The 21,712-nt window shown below is 68.2% G+C and overlaps 1 protein-coding gene across 3 annotated transcripts; it reads right to left on the bottom strand.

Moving 5' to 3' along the window:
• Positions 1–5,851: 5,851 nt before the first annotated feature.
• Positions 5,852–19,055, bottom strand: LRRC4B (leucine rich repeat containing 4B). 3 transcript variants are annotated; one of them, XM_064440055.1, is made up of 2 exons: positions 18,712–19,055; positions 5,852–7,915 (listed from the first exon to the last, which is right to left on the bottom strand). In XM_064440055.1, the coding sequence occupies exon 2, from the start codon at positions 7,873–7,875 to the stop codon at positions 5,881–5,883; it is 1,995 nt and encodes a 664-aa protein (XP_064296125.1). In that variant the 5' UTR covers positions 7,876–7,915; positions 18,712–19,055; the 3' UTR covers positions 5,852–5,880. The 3 variants fall into 3 exon arrangements, with proteins under 3 accessions (XP_064296125.1, XP_064296123.1, XP_064296126.1); XM_064440053.1 differs by lacking the exon at positions 18,712–19,055 and adding an exon at positions 11,522–11,580; XM_064440056.1 differs by lacking the exon at positions 18,712–19,055 and adding an exon at positions 11,529–11,553.
• Between the last annotated feature and the right edge of the window lie 2,657 nt (positions 19,056–21,712).

The raw sequence follows: 21,712 nt of genomic DNA, 5'->3' as shown, positions 1-21,712 counted from the left end.
GATGGGGGGCCCGGACGCCTGGGTACCTGATTTGGGGGGGGGGGGGATGGGTCCCTGATTTGGGGGGGGGGATGGGGGCCCGGACGCCTGGGTCCTGATTTGGGGGGGGGAGGGATGGGCCCCTGATTTGGGGGGGGATGGGGGGCCCGGACGCCTGGGTCCTGATTTGGGGGGGGGGAGGGGATGGGTCCCTGATTTGGGGGGGGGATGGGGGGCCCGGACGCCTGGGGACCTGATTTGGGGGGGGGGGGGATGGGTCCCTGATTTGGGGGGGGGATGGGGGGCCCGACGCCTGGGTCCTGATTTGGGGGGGGGGGGGATGGGTCCCTGATTTGGGGGGGGGGATGGGGGGCCCGGACGCCTGGGTCCTGATTTGGGGGGGGGGATGGGGGGCCCGGACGCCTGGGTCCCTGATTTGGGGGGGGGATGGGGCCCGGACGCCTGGGCTCCTAATTTGGGGGGGGGGATGGGCCCTGATTTGGGAGGGGGATGGGGGGCCCGGACGCCTGGGTCCCTGATTTGGGGGGGGGATGGGGGGCCCGGACGCCTGGGTCCCTGATTTGGGGGGGGGGATGGGTCCCTGATTTGGGGGGGGGGGGATGGGCCCCTGATTTGGGGGGGGGGATGGGGGGCCCGGACGCCTGGGTCCCTGATTTGGGGGGGGGGATGGGGGGCCCGGACGCCTGGGTCCTGATTTGGGGGGGGGGATGGGGGGCCCGGACGCCTGGGTCCTGATTTGGGGGGGGGGGGATGGGTCCCTGATTTGGGGGGGGGATGGGGGGGCCCGGGCGCCTGGGTCCCTTTGGGGGAGGGGGGGGATGGGCCCCATCACCAGGCGCCGTTGCCATGGCGACGCCTCCGCAGCGCCCTCCCCTCCCCCCCCCACCCCGCCGTTGCCATGGCGACCGCTCTGCAGCACCGTTGCCGCGGCAACCGGCGCGGGGAGGTGCCCCTCCCCCCCCCCCCTCCCCCCCCGTGCAGTGTCACCATGGCGACCGCCGCAGTGCCCCTCCCCCCCCCCCAAGCGCAGTGTTGCCATGGCGACCGGCATCTGCAGGCGGGGGGGGGGGGAGAGGCAGGACATCCCCCCCCCTCGCACCCCCGGTTGCCATGGAAACGGCGGGAGACCCACCCCCACCCCCCAGGATGCCTGGGTCCCCTCCCGGCCCTGGCGTGTCCTTGGCGTGGGCTTGGCATGGGCTTGGCGTGTGCGTGGCGTGGGCTTGGCGTGTCCTTAGCGTGGGCTTGGCATGGGCTTGGCGTGTGCGTGGCGTGGGCTTGGCGTGGGCTTGGCGTGGGCTTGGCGTGTCCTTAGCGTGGGCTTGGCATGGGCTTGGCGTGTGCGTGGCATGGGCTTGGCGTGGGCTTGGCGTGTCCTTAGCGTGGGCTTGGCGTGGGCTTGGCGTGTCCTTAGCGTGGGCTTGGCGTGGGCTTGGCGTGGGCTTGGCGTGTGCGTGGCGTGGGCTTGGCATGGGCTTGGCGTGTGCGTGGCGTGGGCTTGGCGTGTGCGTGGCGTGGGCTTGGCGTGTGCGTGGCGTGGGCTTGGCATGTGCATCGCGTGGGCTTGGCATGGGCTTGGCGTGTGCGTGGCGTGGGCTTGGCATGTGCATCGCGTGGGCTTGGCATGTGCATCGCGTGGGCTTGGCGTGTGCGTGGCGTGTGCGTGGCGTGGGCTTGGCGTGTCCTTAGCGTGGGCTTGGCATGGGCTTGGCGTGTGCGTGGCGTGGGCTTGGCGTGGGCTTGGCGTGGGCTTGGCGCGTCCTTAGCATGGGCTTGGCATGGGCTTGGCGTGACCTAAGCGTGGGCTTGGCGTGTCCTTAGCGTGGGCTTGGCATGGGCTTGGCGTGGGCTTGGCATGTCCTTAGCATGGGCTTGTCGTGACCTAAGCGTGGGCTTGGCGTGTGCATCGCGTGGGCTTGGCATGTCCTTGGTGTGGGCTTGGCGTGTGCATGGCGTGTCCTTGGCATGGGCTTGGCGTGACCTAAACGTGGGCTTGGCGTGTGCGTGGCGTGGGCTTGGCGTGTCCTTGGCATGGGCTTGGCGTGACCTAAGTGTGGGCTTGGCGTATGCGTGGCGTGGGCTTGGCGTGCCTTTGGCGTGTGCAGCCCTCCCCGCCCACGCCACCCCAAGACACGCCCTGCCCCGCACACGCTACGCACACGCCTGCCACACGCCACGCGCCCACCACGGGCACGCCAAGACCACGCCAAGCACACGCCAAGGCCATACCAAGGACACGCCAAGCCCACGCCACGCACAGCCCCGACCCACATCAAGCCCACGGCAAACCCACACCAAGAACATGCCAAGCTCACACCAAGGATGTGCCACGCACACGCCAAGCCCACGCCACACATGCCAAGGACATGCGGCGCACACACCAAGGACACGCCACGGACGTGCTGAGGACACACCAAGAACACGCCAAGCTCATGCCAAGGACATGCCACGGACCCCCCATGCACATGCCACACACCACACATGTGCCATGGACACGCCACGGCCATGCACACGCCACGCACATGCACATGCCAAGGACACACCATGCACACGCCATGCACATGCCAGGGCCACACCGCACACGCCACGCACACGCCATGCACACACCAGGGCCATGCCACGCACATGCCAAGGCCACACCACGCACACGCTAAGGACACACCAGGGCCACACCACACACATGCTAAGAACACACCAGAGCCACACCATGCACAAGCCATGCACATGCCAAGGCCACGCCACGCACACACCAAGGACACACCAGGGCCACGCCACACAGACGCCACGCACATGCCAAGGACACACCACGCACACACAAAGGACACACCAGGGCCACACCACGCACATGCTAAGAACACACCAGAGCCACACCACACACGCCACGCACACACCATGCACACACCAGGGCCACGCCATGCCCATGCCAAGGCCACGCCAGGGACACACCAGGGCCATGCCACGCACACACCAAGGGCACACCAGGGCCACGCCACGCACACACCACGCACATGCCAAGGCCACACCAGAGCCACACCGCACATGCCATGCACACACCAGGGCCATGCCATGCCCATGCCAAGGACACACCAGGGCCACACCATGCACACGCCAAGGACATGCCAGGGACACACCAGGGCCATGCCATGCCCATGCCAAGGACACACCAGGGCCACACCATGCACACGCCAAGGACATGCCAGGGACACACCAGGGCCATGCCATGCCCATGCCAAGGACACACCAGGGCCACACCATGCACACGCCAAGGACATGCCAGGGACATGCCAGGGACACACCAGGGCCATGCCACGCACACGCCACGCACATGCCAAGGCCACACCATGCACACACCAAGGACACACCAGGGCCACGCCACGCACATGCCAAGGCCACACCATGCACACGCCAAGGACATGCCAGGAACATGCCAGGGACACACCAGGGCCACGCCACGCACACGCCACGCACACGCCAAGGCCACACCATGCACACACCAAGGACACACCAGGGCCACGCCACGCACACGCCAAGGCCACGCCACGCACACGCCAAGGACATGCCAGGGACATGCCAGGGACACGCCAGGGCCCCGCCCCGCCCCGCCCAGGCCCCGCCCGGCCCCGCCCGGCCCCGCCCGGCCGCAGAGAGGCGCCGGCGGCGGTTGGAAACACCGTGATGGATTTTTATTAAAATAGGAAAGTGTCGGCCGCGGCGAATTAAAAAATCCCCCCACGGGCCTAGAAAAGCCCCCGGGGCCCCCCCGGAGCCCCCCTGCCCGGGGGGGGAGGGGCGGGGGGGGGCCGCAAGCAAGCGAGAGCGCGGGGGAGGGGCGGCGGGGGGGGGGCGGCGGGGCGCACGGGGCCCTTGCACGAGGCCAGGCGTCGCACGAGGCCGTTGCACGAGGCCCGATGTCACACAGGGCCTTCGCACGAGGCCGTTGCACGAGGCCATTGCACGAGGCCTTCGCACGAGGCCACTGTGTCCGTGTCTCTCGCACGTCCTCCTCGTGACGATCCAGAGCGGGGGGGTGGGGTGGGGGGAGGGTGGGGGGGGGGTTTGCAGCAGCGCGGCCGTCGCACGAGGCCCTCCCCCACCCCCGTTGCACAAGACACCCCCCCCCGTGTTGCACGAGGCTGCCATGGCACGGAGCCGCTGCCGCACGAGGCCCCGTGTCGCACGAGGCCGGGCGTTGCACGAGGGCTGAGCGTCGCCGCCCAGGCTGCCGTTGCACGAGATCACGTGTCGCACGAGGCCGGGCGTTGCACGAGGCCACGTGCCGCGCTCTTTGCACGGGGGATTCGCATGGCCGGGGGGGGGGGTGGGGGGGGGGTCGGCGTCGCACAAGGGCTCCGCAGCACGAGGCCGCGTGTCGCACCAGCACCCGCGCATTGCACGAGGGCGTGCGGCCGCAGAAAGCCACGCCGCCCGGGCCTTTCGTTGCACCACGGCGTGCGTCGCACAAGTCCTTTGCTGCAAAACCCCGCGCGTCGCACGAGCCCCTCGCTGCTGCACGGGGCCGTGCGTCGCACAAGTCCTTCGTTGCAAAGCACGGGGCGTCGCACGAGTCCCTCGGTGCACGTGCGCCACACGAGTCCGTCGTTGCACGACCCCGTGCATCGCGTCAGTCCGTCGTCGCACGACGCCGGGCACCACCCAAGTGCCTCGTCGTGTGATGCTGTGCGCTGCACGACACCCCCCCACCCCCCCACCCCCCCCCCCACCCCATGCCGTGCATTGCACGAGTCCTCACGGCACGAGGCCGCGCATCGCGTGACCCCCACGTGCGGCACAAGTCCCTCGTCGTGAAAGGCCGTGCGTCGCACCAGGCCTTTGGTGCAAAACCCCGTGCCGGCACACGAACCCCCTCCTTGCAAACCGCCGTGTGTCACACAAGTCCTTTGCTGCACCAGGCCGTGCGGCCCCGTGCATCGCACCAGGCCTTCGGTGCAAAACGCCACGGGTCGTGCCAGTCCTTCCTCGCACGAGGCCGTGCATCGCCCGAACCCCTCCTTGCACAAGGCTGTGCATTGCCCAAACCCCTCCTTGCACAAGGCTGTGCATTGCCCAGGTCTCTCCTTGCACGAGGCCGTGCATCGCCCGAACCCCTCCTTGCACAAGGCTGTGCATTGCCCAAACCCCTCCTTGCACGAGGACCTGCATTGCCCAGGCTTCTCCTCGCACAAGGCCGTGCATTGCCCGAACCCCTCCTTGCACGAGGCTGTGCATCCCCCAAGTCCCTCCTTGCACGAGGCCCTGCATTGCCCGAACCCCTCCTTGCACGAGGCCATGCATCGCCCCAATCCCTCCTTGCACGAGGCCGTGCATCGCCCCAAGTCCCTCATCACATGAGGCCGTGCATCCCCTGGGTCTCTCCTTGCACGAGGCCATGCATCGCCCGGGTTTCCCCTTGCACGAGGCTGTGCATCCCCCAGGTCTCTCCTCGCACGAGGCCGTGCATGGCCCAAACCCTTTCTTGCACGAGGCCGTGCAAGGCCCGGGTCTCTCCTCGCACGAGGCCGTGCAAGGCCCGGGTCTCTCCTCGCATGAGGCCGTGCAAGGCCCGGGTCTCTCCTCGCACGAGGCCGTGCATGGCCCAAACCCCTCCTTGCACGAGGCCGCGCATCCCCGGGGTCTCCCCTCGCACGAGGCCGCGCATCGCGCCCACCCCCTCCCCGCAGAAACCCCCGTCCCCGCACCACCCCCCACCCTTCCCCCGCGCGTCACCCCCAAACCCCCACCCCCAAACACCCCCCTTTCCCCCCCTCCCCTCCCCCACCCCCCCTCCCCCCCCCCAGCCGCCAACCCTTCCTCCTCCTCCTGGGTGGCGCTGGGGTGGGGTGGGGGTGGGGGCGGGGGTGGGGTGGGGGTGGGGGGAGGGGGTCAGATCTGGGTCTCCTGCACGTTCTCCTTGGAGGGGCTCTTGAAGAGCAGGGGTTCGTGCACCGAGTTGAGCAGCGGGTTCTTGCCGCAGCCCAGCGCCGCCCCGCTGTTGCCGTAATGGGCGGCGAAGGCGGCGTAACGGTCGAGGTGGTCGCGCTCCAACGCCGGCAGCGCCAAGCGGTTGTCCCCGCCGCCCCCTCCTCCTCCTCCTCCTCCTCCTCCTCCTCCTCCTCCGCCGGCGACGCCGCCGGGACCCCCGGCGCCGCCCGCCAACTCGTCCTCCACGTTGACGATCTCGACGGCGCGCGCCGGGCCGCCGCGGTGCTTGTGGCGTTGGTGTTGCTTGCGGAGCTTGTAGAAGGCGACCAACATGACGGCGGCCATGAAGGTGATGGCCACGAAGCAACCGATGATGATCTTGGTGGTCTTCAAGACGTCGTCCAAATCCTGCAACCCGCCGCCCGTCCCCGCCGCCGCCGCCGTGATGGGGACGGTGAAAGGTTTGCCCGTAGCGCGGGTCGCCGGAGCCGCCGTGGAACCGCCGGCGCCTTCCCAACCGGCGGTGGGCGCCGGGGCGGTTTGAGGAGCCGCTTCCTCGCCGCCGGCGTCGGTGGTTTCCACCGTGACGGTGGTGAAATAGGTGTAACCGGTGGCGGCGGCGGCGGCGGCGGCGGCGGCGGCGGCGTCGGCGGCCGAGACGTTGAGCGTGGCGGAGGCGGTGGTGTTCCCGGCGGCGTTGGTCACCATGCAGGTGTATTGCCCCGTGTCCTGCACGGTGACGTTGGTGAAGTTGAGCGTACCGTCGTGGAGGACGGAGATCCTCACCCGGTACGAACCGTGGGTCATCAACGTCCCGTTGGGCGTCAACCAGTTGACCGAGGTCATGGCGGTGCCGGTTCGGCACTTGAGTTCGGCCGCCATCCCTTCGGTGACGTTGAGGTCGGCGGGGGGTTCGACGATGACGGGGGCGTAGCAGGTGAAGTGCCCCGGTTCCAGCTCGCCCAGGTAACGCCCGCGTAACGCCGGCGGCGCGTGGCACCGGGCGCAGCAGCTGGTGTTGCTCGGCACCGTCTCCCTCAACCACCAACTCAACCAGAGGACGTCGCAATCGCAACGCCAAGGGTTGTGGTGGAGGTGGACCCGCTCCAGGCGGTGCAAGGGGGCGAAGAGGTCGTGGGGCAGCGAGGCCAGCTCGTTGTGGGCCAAATTCAGCTCTTCCAAAGCTTTGAGGTCATCGAAGGCGTTGCGTTCCACCGCCGCCACCCGGGCGTGCATCAACCACAGCTTCCTCAAGCTACCCAAACCCTGGAAGGAACCGGGACGGACTCGACCCAAGCGATTCCCCGAAAGCTCCAGTTCCTCCAACCGGACCAACGCCGTCAAGTTGGGGATCTCCTTCAGGTTGCACATCCCCAAGTTCAAGTAGCGTAGGTTGACCAACCCTTCGAAGGCGGCCTCCGAGATGTACTCCAGGCGCTTGAGCTCGCCCAGGTCCAGGCGGCGCAGGGAGGGGACGCGGTTGAAGGCGTACGAGGGGATGCTCTCGATGGGGTTGTTGCGCAGCCAGAGCTCGCGCAGCTTGGAGAGGTACTCGAAGGCCTGCGTGGGGACGGTGGTCAAGCGGTTGTCGAAGAGCTCCAGGGTGTTGAGGTTGGGGAGGCCGTTGAAGGCGCCCACCTCCACCTTCCGCACCAGGTTGCGGCTCAGCTGGAGGATCTCCAGGTGCCGGAGGTGTTTGAAGGTGTCGGTGCGGATCACCTGGATGTGGTTTTCCTGCAGGTTCAGGTAACGGGTGTTGACCGAAATACTGGCCGGTACCTCCAGCAGCTCCCGGCGGGTGCAAATCACCCGACTCGCTTGGTTGCTGCAGGAACAAGCCGCCGGGCAGGAGGTTGGAGCCGCCGCCGGCGCCGCCGGGGCCGACAGCAGCGGCAGCAGCAGCAGCAGCAACGCCGGCGGCGGCAGCGGCATCCTAACGGGCGCCGGCGCCGCCATGGCCAAGGGGCATCGTCCGGCTTCAGGGCCCCGGGTGGTGCTGCGAGAGAGGGGAGACGGAGGGTTAGAGGGTGCGGGGAGGGGGTGCTGCGGCGGGGAGGGGGGGCAACGCGCGGGGGACGCGTGTGGTGAGGGCGGTGAGGGGGGGACGGGGCGCCTGCAGCACGCACGGGCCGTGCAATGCACCGTGCACGAGGGTGGGCAGCACAGGGCAGCACGCACGGGCCGTGCAATGCACCGTGCACGAGGGTGGGCAGCACAGGGCAGCATGCACGGGCCGTGCAATGCACTGTGCACGTGTGTGGGCAGCAGGGACAGGGCACCTGCAGCATGCACGGGCCGTGCAATGCACCGTGCACGAGGGTGGGCAGCACAGGGCAGCACGCACGGGCCGTGCAATGCACTGTGCACGAGGGTGGGCAGCACAGGGCAGCACGCACGGGCCGTGCAATGCACCGTGCACGAGGGTGGGCAGCACAGGGCAGCACGCACGGGCCGTGCAATGCACTGTGCACGAGGGTGGGCAGCACAGGGCAGCACGCACGGGCCGTGCAATGCACCGTGCACGTGGGTGGGCAGCACAGGGCAGCACGCACGGGCCGTGCAATGCACCATGCACGTGGGTGGGCAGCACAGGGCAGCACGCGCGGGCCGTGCAATGCACTGTGCACGTGGGTGGGCAGCAGGGACAGGGCACCTGCAGCATGCACGGGCCGTGCAATGCACTGTGCACGAGGGTGGGCAGCACAGGGCAGCATGCACGGGCCGTGCAATGCACCGTGCACGAGGGTGGGCAGCACAGGGCAGCACACACGGGCCGTGCAATGCACCGTGCATGAGGGTGGGCAGCACAGGGCAGCATGCACGGGCCGTGCAATGCACTGTGCACGAGGGTGGGCAGCACAGGGCAGCATGCACGGGCCGTGCAATGCACCGTGCACGTGGGTGGGCAGCACAGGGCAGCATGCACGGGCCGTGCAATGCACCGTGCACATGGGTGGGCAGCACAGGGCAGCATGCACGGGCCGTGCAATGCACCGTGAACGTGGGTGGGCAGCACAGGGCAGCATGCACGGGCCGTGCAATGCACCGTGAACGTGGGTGGGCAGCAGGGACAGGGCACCTGCAGCATGCACGGGCCGTGCAATGCACCGTGCACGTGGGTGGGCAGCACAGGGCAGCACGCGCGGGCCGTGCAATGCACTGTGCACGTGGGTGGGCAGCAGGGACAGGGTGCCTGCAGCATGCACGGGCCATGCAATGCACCGTGCACGTGGGTGGGCAGCAGGGACAGGGTGCCTGCAGCACGCACGGGCCGTGCAATGCACCGTGCACGTGGGTGGGCAGCAGGGACAGGGTGCCTGCAGCATGCACGGGCCATGCAATGCACCGTGCACGTGGGTGGGCAGCAGGGACAGGGTGCCTGCAGCACGCACGGGCCGTGCAATGCACCGTGCACGTGGGTGGGCAGCAGGGACAGAGCACCTGCAGCACGCACGGGCCGTGCAATGCACCGTGCACGTGGGTGGGCAGCAGGGACAGGGCACCTGCAGCATGCACGGGCCGTGCAATGCACCGTGCACGTGGGTGGGCAGCAGGGACAGGGCACCTGCAGCATGCACGGGCCGTGCAATGCACCGTGCACGTGTGTGGGCAGCAGGAACAGGGCGCCTGCAGCATGCACGGGCCGTGCAATGCACCATGCACATGGGTGGGCAGCAGGGACAGGGCACCTGCAGCATGCACGGGCCGTGCAATGCACCGTGCACGTGGGTGGGCAGCAGGGACAGAGCACCTGCAGCATGCACGGGCCGTGCAATGCACCGTGCACGTGTGTGGGCAGCAGGAACAGGGCGCCTGCAGCATGCACGGGCCGTGCAATGCACCATGCACATGGGTGGGCAGCAGGGACAGGGCACCTGCAGCATGCACAGGCCGTGCAATGCACTGTGCACGTGCGTGGGCAGCACGCACGGGCCGTGCAATGCACTGTGCATGTGTGTGGGCAGCAGGGACAGGGCACCTGCAGCACGCACGGGCCGTGCAATGCACCGTGCACGTGGGTGGGCAGCACAGGGCAGCAGCTCGGAGCACCTGCAGCGTGCAAGGGCCACGCAACGCACTGTGCACGTGCGTGGTGAGTGTGGTGCAGCAGGAACAGGGCACGGGCAGCATGCACAGGTGATGCAGCGCAGCGTGCATGTGTGTGGTCAGCACAGGGCAGCAGCTCAGGGCACCTGCAGCATGCACGGGCCGTGCAATGCACCGTGCACGTGGGTGGGCAGCACAGGGCAGCATGCACGGGCCGTGCAATGCGCCGTGGACGTGCATGGTCAGTGCTGTGCAGCATGAACAGGACGCCTGCAGCGTGCACGGGCGGTGCAATGCACCGTGCATGTGTGTGGTTAGCACGGGGCAGTGGGAACAGGGACCTGCAGCGTGCACGGGCCGTGCAATGCGCCGTGCACAGGCCGTGCAAGCCACAAGGCATGTGCACGGTTGATGCAACGCAGTTTGCATGGGCCCTGAGCCGCACCCTGCGCGTGTCCGGTCGACGCAGCGCCCTGTGCACGCCCCAGCGATGCGATGCACCGTGCACGGGCCGTGCAACACACGTGGCGTGCACGCTCGGACCATGCGTGGCCGCGGCTGGTGCAACGCACCATGCACGGCTGCAGACACCGTCCCCCAGGAGTGCCCGTGCACACACGTGTGCACGCACACCCCTGCATCCATCTCCTTACACGCATGCATGCACATCCCTTGCACTGCTCTTTGCACACACGTGTGTACACATCCTTGCACAGCCATGCACACGCATGTGCACATGTGCTCACACTCACATCCTGACACACCTCCCTGACCACACTCTTGTGCTCCCAGCCCCGTGCACATGCATCCACGCTTGCATCCATGTGCTTGCACACGCGTGTGCAACCCCACAGCAGCACCAATCGCCCTGCACACGCACCCCCTGCACGCTCGCACACACATTTGCACCCTCGTGCTTGTAGATGTGCACGGGGGAGTGCAGAGGCATGCACGCCTGGCCCCTGCGCACCCCCACGTGCGTGCACACGCGTGTGCAACCCCGTCCCTGCGCGCATCCATGTGCACGGCCCTGTGCACGCTCACACGTGTGTGCAACCCTGCTCCAGCAGAAACGCACGCGCGCCCGCTGCACTCATGTATCCACGTGCGCACAAACACGCGTGTGCAACTCCATCCCTGCACGCACCTGTGCATGCACACGTGTGTGCAACCCCGGCCCCTGCACGCACGCGCGTGTGCAAGCTGGTCCTGCACGTGCCCCTGCATGCACGCGCGCGTGCAAACGCCACCCCTGCACGCACCCGCGTGTGCATCCCCCTCCTGCGCGCACCCGCGCATGCACACGCGTGTGCAACCCCCATCCCCGCCCACGCGCGCGCACCTCTGCCCCCGCCCCCCCCCCCACCCCACGTGCACGCGCAGCCCCCGCCCGCCGCCGCAGCAGGTGCACGCGCACGCGTGAGCACGCCCCCCCCGCCCCTCCCCCCCCCCCTTCCCGTGCACGCACACGCGTGTGCACCCCCCCATCCCCCCCACCACCCCCACCCCCCCCACCCCCCACCCATGGGTGCCCCCCGCGCTCGCCATGGCCTACCCCGCACCCCCGGCCTGCTCGGCCGCGCAGCCTTCCTCCCTCCTCCTCCTCCTCCTCCTCCTCCTCCTCCTCCTCCTCCTCCTCCCCCCCCGCTCCTTCCTGCCCCCCCCCCTTCCTGGACCCCCCTTTCCCCTTCCTGCCCCCCCCCCCGCCCGGCTGCAGCCCCCTCCCCCCACCCCATCCCCCACCCCGCTCGCCTCCGCCCGGCGCCGCGCGACCGCCGGACCCTGCCCGCACCCCCCATGGACCCCCCGCACCCCCCATGGACCCCCCATGGACCCCCCGCACCCTCCTGGAACCCCCGGGCCCACCCTGGACCCCCCGCACCCCCAAGGAACCCCACGGAGCCCCCCAGAAGCCCCCGCACCCCCCCGGAACCTCCCGGAACCCCCCTGGACCCCCCCCCGGACCTCCCCGGAGCCCCCCAGAAGCCCCCGCACCCCCCCGGAACCTCCCGGAACCCCCCGCAGCCCCCCGGACACCCCGCACCTCCCCGGAACCCCCCTGGACCCCCCCGGAACCCACTGCACCCCCTTTGCACCCCCACCCACCCCCCGGACCCCCCGAACCCCCCCTGCACCCTCTGCACCCCACCTTTGCATCCCTCGCAACCCCCCGGGCCCCCCTGCAGCCCCCCGGGCCCCCCCAACCCCCCCCGCACCCCCCAGACCCTTCCTGCACCCCCCAACCCCCCCTGCACCCCCAGCAACCCCAGGCCCCCCCAAAACCCCCTGCACCCCCTCTGCACCCCCAGCAACCCCCAGGCCCCCCAAACTCCCCCGCACCCCCCAGACCCTTCCTGCACCCCCCAAAACCTCCCTGCACCCACTGCACCCCCCGCACCCCCTCTGCACCCCCCCATAACCCCCGGGCCCCCCCAAACCCCCCTGCACCCCCCCAACCCTCCCCTGCACTCCCAGCAACCCCCAGGCCCCCCCAAAATCCCCCCTGCACCCCCCGACCCTTCCTGCATCCCCCACCCCCCAAACCCCCCCAAAACCCCCTGCACCCCCATTCCTGCACCCCCTTTTTGCCTCACGCTCGTGCCCCCCATTTTGCCCCCCCCGCACCCCCTCCTCCTGCACCCCAACTTGCTGCACCTCTTCTAGCCCCCCCCTTTTGCCCCCCCAGGTTCTGCGGGTCCCCCCAACCCCCTCCCCACGCCCTAATTAGTGGCGCCCCCGCCCGGGGCCCCCCAAAACTGCATGGGGACCCCCCCAAAGGGCACAGGCTCCCCCCCTCCGGCATTATATGGGGGCCCCCCAATACTGCACAGGCCCCCCCCAACACTGCACAGAGCCCCCCGACATTGTATGGAGCCCCCCCAAAATGCACAGCCCCCCCCCGCATTGCACGGAGCCCCCCGACATTGCATGGAGCCCCCCCAAAATGCACAGCCCCCCCCAGCATTGCACGGGCCCCCCAACATTGCATGGAGCCCCCCAAAATGCACAGCCCCCCCCAGCATTGCACGGGCCCCCCGACATTGCATGGAGCCCCCCAAAATGCACAGCCCCCCCCAGCATTGCACGGGCCCCCCAACATTGCATGGAGCCCCCCCAATACTGCACAGGCCCCCCCCAACACTGCACGGAGCCCCCCGACATTGCATGGAGCCCCCCAAAATGCACAGCCCCCCCCAGCATTGCACGGGCCCCCCGACATTGCATGGAGCCCCCCCAATACTGCACAGGCCCCCCCCAACACTGCACGGAGCCCCCCGACATTGCATGGAGCCCCCCCAAAATGCACAGCCCCCCCCAGCATTGCACGGGGCCCCCAACATTGCATGGAGCCCCCCCAAAATGCACAGCCCCCCCCAGCATTGCACGGGCCCCCCAACATTGCATGGAGCCCCCCCAATACTGCACAGGCCCCCCCCAACACTGCACGGAGCCCCCCGACATTGCATGGAGCCCCCCAAAATGCACAGCCCCCCCCAGCATTGCACGGGCCCCCCGACATTGCATGGAGCCCCCCCAATACTGCACAGCCCCCCCCCGCATTGCACGGAGCCCCCCGACATTGCATGGAGCCCCCCCAAAATGCACAGCCCCCCCCAGCATTGCACGGGGCCCCCAACATTGCATGGAGCCCCCCCAAAATGCACAGCCCCCCCCAGCATTGCACGGGCCCCCCAACATTGCATGGAGCCCCCCCAAAATGCACAGCCCCCCCAGCATTGCACGGAGCCCCCCAACATTGCATGGAGCCCCCCAAAATGCACAGCCCCCCCCAGCATTGCACGGGCCCCCCAACATTGCATGGAGCCCCCCCAAAATGCACAGCCCCCCCCAGCATTGCACGGGCCCCCCAACATTGCATGGAGCCCCCCAAAATGCACAGCCCCCCCCTGCATTGCACGGAGCCCCCCGACATTGCATGGAGCCCCCCCAAAATGCACAGCCCCCCCCAGCATTGCACGGGCCCCCCAACATTGCATGGAGCCCCCCAAATGCACAGCCCCCCCCAGCATTGCACGGGCCCCCCAACACTGCATGGAGCCCCCCCAAAATGCACAGCCCCCCCCAAGCATTGCACGGGCCCCCCGACATTGCATGGAGCCCCCCAAAATGCACAGCCCCCCCCAGCATTGCACGGGCCCCCCAACACTGCATGGAGCCCCCCCAAAATGCACAGCCCCCCCCAGCATTGCACGGAGCCCCCCAAAACCGCAGGGTGCTGCAAGGTCCCGCAGCACCACCAGCACCCCCCTCCCCCCCCCCGTGCACCGTGCAAGGCCGTGCAAGGCTCGTTGCACGAGCAGGATGTGCACGGGGGGGCGTGCAAGGCCGTGCAAGGTGGTTGCACATGAACACGTGTGCACGGGGAGCGTGCAAGGCTGGTTGCAGCTGCAGCGTGTGCAGGGGGGGCGTGCAAGGCTCTGCAAGGCTGCTTGCACGTGCAGGGCGTGCATCGGAAGTGTGCAAGGCCGTGCAAGGCCGGTTGCACCTGCAGCATGTGCACAGGCAGCGTGCAAGGCGGTGCAAGGTGGTTGCACATGCACACGTGTGCACGGGGGATGTGCAAGGCTAATTGCCCGAGCACGATGTGCACAGGGGGCGTGCAGGGCTGTGCAAGGAGGTTGCACATGAACACGTGTGCACGGGGAGTGTGCAAGGCTGTGCAAGGCTGCTTGCATGTGCAGGGTGTGCACGGGGAGTGTGCAAGGCCATTTGCACGTGCAGGGCATGCATTGGAAGTGTGCAAGGCTGTGCAACGCCATTTGCACCTGCAGCGTGTGCACTGGAGTGTGCAAGGTGGTGCAAGGTGGTTGCACCTGCAGGGCACGCATGGGAAGTGTGCAAGGCTGTGCAAGGCCATTTGCACCTGCACCATGTGCACAGGGGCATGCAAGGCCGTGCAAGACTGGTTTCACCTGCAGCACGTGCACGGGGAGTGTGCAAGGCAGTGCAAGGTGGTTGCATGTGCAGGGTGTGCACAAGGAGTGTGCAAGGCTGTGCAAGGTGGTTGAACATGCACACATGTGCAAGGCTGTGCAAGTTGTTGCACCTGCACTGTGCGTGCAGGGAGCGTGCAAGACTGGTTGCAGCTGCAGGGTGTGCACGGGGCACGTGCAAGGCCGTGCGAGGCCGGTTGCATGTGCAGAGCATGCACGGGGAGCGTGCAAGGCGGTGCAAGGTCGTGCAAGGCAGGCCGGGGGCGCAGCGCGTGCCCAGGAGTGTGCAAGGCGGGCTGTGGGGGCGGGGGCAGTGTGCAAGGCCCAGTGTGCAAGTGTGCAAGGCGGGGCACGAGGGCACAGATACGTGTGTCCCCAGTGCCCCACCAAGGGCCCCCGTGCAAAGGGCAGCCGCGGTGCACGGCCCCCGGGCACACACGTGTGCACACACACACCCCCCACCCGGGCACACACGTGTGCACACACACACCCCCCCGGGCACACACGTGTGCGCGCACCCCCCCCCCGGGCACACACGTGTGCGCACACACACCCACACACGCGCAGCCCACGTGTGCACACTGGCTTACACACGCACGTGCACACGCAAACACACAAACACACACCCCCTGCGACGGGGAACCCCTAGACCCTATAGAGCCCTATAGGCCCCCCTATAGGGCTGGAGGACCCTATAGACCCTATAGAGCCAGGGGAGCCCTAGAGGGTGGGGGGACCCTATAGAGCCAGGGGAGCCCTAGAGGGTGGGGGGACCCTATAGACCCTATAGAGCCAGGGGAGCCCTAGAGGGTGGGGGGACCCTATAGACCCTATAGAGTCAGGGGAGCCCTAGAGGGTGAGGGGACCCTATAGACCCTATAGAGCCAGGGGAGCCCTAGAGGGTGGGGGGACCCTATAGACCCTATAGAGCCAGGGGAGCCTGAGAGGGTGGGGGGACCCTATAGACCCTATAGAGCCAGGGGAGCCTGAGAGGCTGGGGGACCCTATAGAGCCAGGGGAGCCCTAGAGGGTTGGGGGACCCTATAGACCCTATAGAGCCAGGGGAGCCCTAGAGGGTGGGGGGACCCTATAGAGCCAGGGGAGCCCTAGAAGGTGGGAGACCCTATAGACCCTATAGAGCCAGGGGAGCCCTAGAGGGTGGGGGGACCCTATAGACCCTATAGAGCCAGGGGAGCCCTAGAGGGTGGGGGGACCCTATAGAGCCAGGGGAGCCCTAGAGGGTGGGGGGACCCTATAGACCCTACAGAGCCAGGGGAGCCCTAGAGGGTTGGGGGACCCTATAGACCCTATAGAGCCAGGGGAGCCCTAGAGGGTGGGGGGACCCTATAGACCCTACAGAGCTAGGGGAGCCCTAGAGGGTGAGGGGACCCTATAGACCCTATAGAGCCAGGGGAGCCCTAGAGGGTGGGGGGACCCTATAGACCCTACAGAGCTAGGGGAGCCCTAGAGGGTGAGGGGACCCTATAGACCCTATAGAGCCAGGGGAGCCTGAGAGGCTGGGGGACCCTATAGACCCTACAGAGCCAGGGGAGCCTGAGAGTCTGGGGGACCCTATAGCCACTATAAGGCTTGGGGGGGCAAAAGGGTTGAGGGGGGCCTATAGCTCTTATAGGGCCATGAGTGGAGGCCTTATCAGGCTGGGGGGGGTGGGCAATAAGGCCAGGGGACCCTATAGCTCCTATGAGGTGGGGAGGGCTGGAGGAGGCTGGATAGGGCTGGGGGGTACCCCTATAGACCCTATGGAGCTGGGGGGTGGGGGCTGTGGGAGGCCCTGATAGGGCTGGAGGGGTCCCTATAGTCTTTACGGGGCAAGGAAGGGGCTGGGGGGAGGGCAGGGGGTCCCCCAGTAGCTCCTATAGGACCCACAGTCCCTATAGGGCCATGCAGAACCAAGGCAGGGCCTCAATAATCCCTATAGGGCCTGGGAACCCCTATAGCCCCTATGGGACTGAAGCCCTGTAGCCCCTATGGGGTCAGGGGTACACTATAGTCCCTATAGGGCCAGGAGTTCCCTATAGCCCCTATTGGAGGGGGGGATAGTCCCTACAGGGCTGGAGGGGGGCCCCTATAACACCTATGGGGTGAGAGGGGCTGTGGGTTCCCTTATAGCCTCGAGGGAGAGGGGTGTCCTATAGCTCCTATGGGGGGATGTATAGCCCCTATGGAGCCGGGGGGGTTCCCAGCAGGTGCACCTATAGGCTGGGGGGGTTGCCAGACGGTGGGTAGGAAGGGGACCTATAGCACCTATGGGGTAAGAGAGGCTGGGGGGTCCCTTATAGCCCCCATGGGGTGGGGGGACCCTGGCAGTGCCCTATAGGTCCTTTGCAGCCGGGGGGGGTCCCAGCAGAGCCAGGGTGGGGGTTGTATAGCCCCTATGGAGCTGGGGGGGGGTGTGTGTGTGAGCATGGGAGTGCTCTTATAGACTCTATACGGTTGGAGAGATCCCAGAGTGGGGGCTGGGGTGGACCCTACAGGCTCTATGGGGTGAGGGAGGCTGGGGGGGCACCTATAGAGCCAGGGGAGAGCCAGGGGTGGGGGGGCAGAGAGTCCCTATAGCCCCTATGGAGCTGGAGGGGGAGCATGGGAGTGCTCCTATAGACTCTGTACGGCTGGAGAGATCCCGGGGGGGGACCCTACAGGCCCTATGGGATGAGGGAGGCTCGGGGGGCACCTATAGAGCCTGCCGGGGGGCGGGGGAGGGGCAGAGAGCCCCTATGGGGCGGGGGGGGGGGGGGGGGCCGCTATTGGATGGGGGGGGGCATCAGTCCCTATAGCCCCTTTGGGGCGGGGGGGGTGGGGGCCTATAGTCCCTATAGGGTCCCTATAGCCCCTATAGGGCTGCGGGGAGCCCCTATAGCAGCTGGGGCAAGGGGGGGTCCAGGCCTCGCCGCAGCCCCCCGCCGCGTCGCCCCCCCCCCCCGTCTCCAAGGGCTCCCGTCGCCGCGGCAACCGTCACCATGGTGATGCGCATCCCCCCCCCCCGCCCCCCCCCCCCCGGCCCGGGGACCCCCGGCCCCCCCGCCCTGCCCCCCCCTCCCCCGGGGGTCCCCGGGGGGTGGGGGGCACCCCTGGGAGGAGGGGCTGCGCTATACTGGGCTATACCGGGGCGGGGGCATGGGGGAACTGGTCTGTACTGGGGGAACTGGTCTGTACTGGGGGGTGCGGGGGGGGGGGGCTGGTCTATACTGGGGAGAATCAGAGAGGGGCCGGTCTGTACTGGGGAACTGGTCTATACTGGGGGGGATGCGGGGGGCAACTGGCCTGTACTGGGGGGGATGCGGGGGGCAACTGGCCTATACTGGGGGGGACAGAGAGTGGGGACTGGTCTATACTGGGGGTCTGGTCTATACTGGAAGGGATGCGGGGGTGACGGCTCTGTACTGGGGGGGTGCAGAGGGGGACCGATCTATACTGGGAGGGATGCAGGGGCGATACTGGTCTATACTGGGAGGGATGAAGGGAGGGACTGGTCTACACCGGGGGGATGCAGGGGGATGACTGGTCTATACTGGGGGTCGTAGGGTGGGGATTGGTCTATACTGGGATGCCTGCTCTATACCGGGAGGGATGCGGGGAGGGGGGAACTGGTCTATACTGGGAGGGATGCAGCGGGGAGGACGGGTCTATACAGGGGGGAGGGGGGAACTGGTCCGTACTGGGAGGGATGCAGCGGAGGGGACGGGTCCATGCCGGGAGGGATGCGGGGGGCGGGTCTATACTGGGAGGGCCGGGGGGTTACTGGTCCGTACTGGGAGGGTCCCGCACTCACCGGGCCGGGCCGCAGCATCGCGCTCCGCGCCCGCCGCGCTCCAGCGGCCGCCGGGGCCCCGCTCGGCTCCGCTCGGCTCCGCTCGGCTCCGCTTCGGGCCCGGTTCGGCTCCGCTCGGGCCCGGTTCGGCTCCGCTCGGGTCCGGTTCGGCTCCGCTCGGGTCCGGTTCGGCTCCGCGTTCGGGTTCGTTCGGCTCCGGGAAGGGTTCGGCTCCGTTCGGGTTCGGCTCCGTTCGGGTTCGGCTCCGTTCGGCCTCGTTCGGCCTCGTTCGGCTCCGTTCGGGTTCGTTCGGCCCCGTTCGGGTTCGTTCGGCCCCGTTCGGCCCCGTTCGGCTCCGGCAGCAGCAGCCCGGGAGCGGCGGCGGCGCTGGATGGGCGGGGGGGGGGGGGGGGGGAGCGGGGGGGCGGGGTCGGGGATGGAGCGAGGGGACACGGGGGGACATTGGGGGGACACGGGGGGGACACGGGGGGACATTGGGGGGACACGGGGGGGGACACGGGGGGGACACGGGGGGGACATGGGGGGACACCAGGGGACGGTGCCACACCCCGCGCTGGGACCCCACGTCCCCACGTCCCCATATCCCTGTGCCCCCCGTGTCCCCAGTCCCAGTGTCCCCATCCCAGTGTCCCCATCCCAGTGTCCCCAATCCCAGTGTCCCCATCCCAGTGTCCCCAGTCCCAGTGTCCCAGTCCCAGTGTCCCCAATCCCAGTGTCCCCATCCCAGTGTCCCCAGTCCCAGTGTCCCCATCCCCGTGTCCCCAGTCCCAGTGTCCCCATCCCAGTGTCCCCATCCCCATGTCCCCAGTCCCAGTGTCCCCATCCCAGTGTTGCCAGTCCCAGTGTCCCCATCCCAGTGTCCCCAGTCCCAGTGTCCTCAATCCCAGTGTCCCAGTCCCAGTGTCCCCATCCCCGTGGCCCCCATCCCAGTGTCCCCATCCCAGTGTCCCCAATCCCAGTGTCCCCATCCCAGTGTCCCCAGTCCCACTGTCCCCATCCCAGTGTACCCATCCCAGTGTCCCCAGTCCCCATGTCCCCAGTCCCAGTGTCCCCATCCCAGCGACCCCATCCCAGTGTCCCCAGTCCCAGTGTACCCATCCCAGTGTACCCAATCCCAGTGTCCCCAGTCCCAGTGTCCCCAATCCCCGTGTCCCCAGTCCCAGTGTTCCCATCCCAGTGTCCCCAGTCCCAGTGTCCCCAGTCCCAGTGTCCCAGTCCCAGTGTCCCCAATCCCAGTGTCCCCATCCCAGTGTCCCCAGTCCCACTGTCCCCATCCCCGTGTCCCCAGTCCCAGTGTCCCCATCCCAGTGTCCCCAGTCCCAGTGTCCCCAATCACAGTGTCCCAATCCCTGTGTCCCCCATCCCAGTGTCCCCATCCCAGTGTCCCCAGTCCCAGCGTCCCCCATCCCAGTGTCCTCAATCCCAGTGTCCCAATCCCAGTGTCCCCATCCCATGTCCCCAGTCCCAGTGTCCCCATCCCAGTGTCCCCAATCCCAGTGTCCCCAATCCCCGTGTCCCCAATCCCAGTGTCCCCATCCCCGTGTCCCCAGTTCCAGTGTCCCCAGTCCCATTGTACCCAATCCCAGTGTCCCCAATCCCCGTGTCCCCATCCCAGTGTCCCCATCCCAGTGTCCCCAACCCCAGTGTCCCGATCCCAGTGTCCCCAGTCCCAGTGTCCCCAATCCCAGTGTCCCCATCCCAGTGTCCCCAGTCCCAGTGTCCCCATCCCAGTGTCCCCATCCCAGTGTCCTCAATCCCAGTGTCCCAGTCCCAGTGTCCCCATCCCCATGTCCCCAGTCCCAGTGTCCCCATCCCAGTGTCCCCAGTCCCAGTGTCCTCAATCCCAGTGTCCCAGTCCCAGTGTCCCCATCCCCGTGGCCCCCATCCCAGTGTCCCCATCCCAGTGTCCCCAGTCCCATGTCCCCAATCCCAGTGTCCCCAATCACAGTGTCCCAACCCCTGTGTCCCCCATCCCAGTGTCCCCATCCCAGTGTCCCCAGTCCCAGTGTCCCAGTCCCAGTGTCCCCAATCCCAGTGTCCCAATCCCAGTGTCCCCAGTCCCAGTGTACCCAATCCCAGTGTCCCCAGTCCCCGTGTCCCCAGTCCCAGTGTCCCCCAGTCCCAGTGTCCCCATCCCAGTGTCCCCAATCCCCATGTCCCCAGTCCCAGTGTCCCCAATCCCCGTGTCCCCAGTCCCCGTGTCCCCAGTCCCAGTGTCCCCCAGTCCCCGTGTCCCCAGTCCCAGTGTCCCCCAGTCCCATGTCCCCAGTCCCAGTGTCCCCATCCCAGTGTACCCATCCCAGTGTCCCCAGTCCCATGTCCCCAATCCCAGTGTCCCCATCCCAGTGTCCCCATCCCAGTGTCCCCAGTCCCGTGTCCCCATCCCAGTGTCCCCATCCCAGTGTCCCCATCCCAGTGTCCACAATCCCAGTGTCCACAATCCCAGTGTCCCCATCCCAGTGTCCCCAGTCCCAGTGTCCCCAGTCCCAGTGTCCCCATCCCAGTGTCCCCAGTCCCGTGTCCCCCCGGCGCAGGGAGGCGCAGGCGGCTCCGGGGGGGGTTTATTGGGGGGTTTATGGCTTCGGGGCCCCCCCGGCCCCTCACGCGGACATTGGGGGGGGGGGGCGTCATGGGAGGGGGGGGACACGACACGCTGGGGCTTGGGGGGCCCCCCCGTACACACACATTGGGGGGGATATGGGGGTTCCCGGACCCCTGGGTCCCTTTTGGGGGGGCCCCCCCGTACACACACATTGGGGGGGGTGGGGGGGTCCCGGACCCCTGGGTCCCTTTTGGGGGGGCCCCCCCGTACACACACATTGGGGGGGGTGGGGGGGTCCCGGACCCCTGGGTCCCTTTTGGGGGGGCCCCCCCGTACACACACATTGGGGGGGGTGGGGGGGTCCCGGACCCCTGGGTCCCTTTTGGGGGGGCCCCCCCCGTACACACACATTGGGGGGGGTGGGGGGGCCCCGCAAAAGAGACCCAGGGGCCCCCCCAT

The sequence above is a fragment of the Phalacrocorax carbo genome, unplaced genomic scaffold (genome assembly GCF_963921805.1).
Source record: "Phalacrocorax carbo unplaced genomic scaffold, bPhaCar2.1 SCAFFOLD_301, whole genome shotgun sequence".
In the NCBI taxonomy this organism is placed as follows: Eukaryota; Metazoa; Chordata; class Aves; order Suliformes; family Phalacrocoracidae; genus Phalacrocorax; species Phalacrocorax carbo.
Note: the sequence above shows the minus strand (reverse complement) of the source record. Positions and strands in the feature narration are given on the sequence as shown.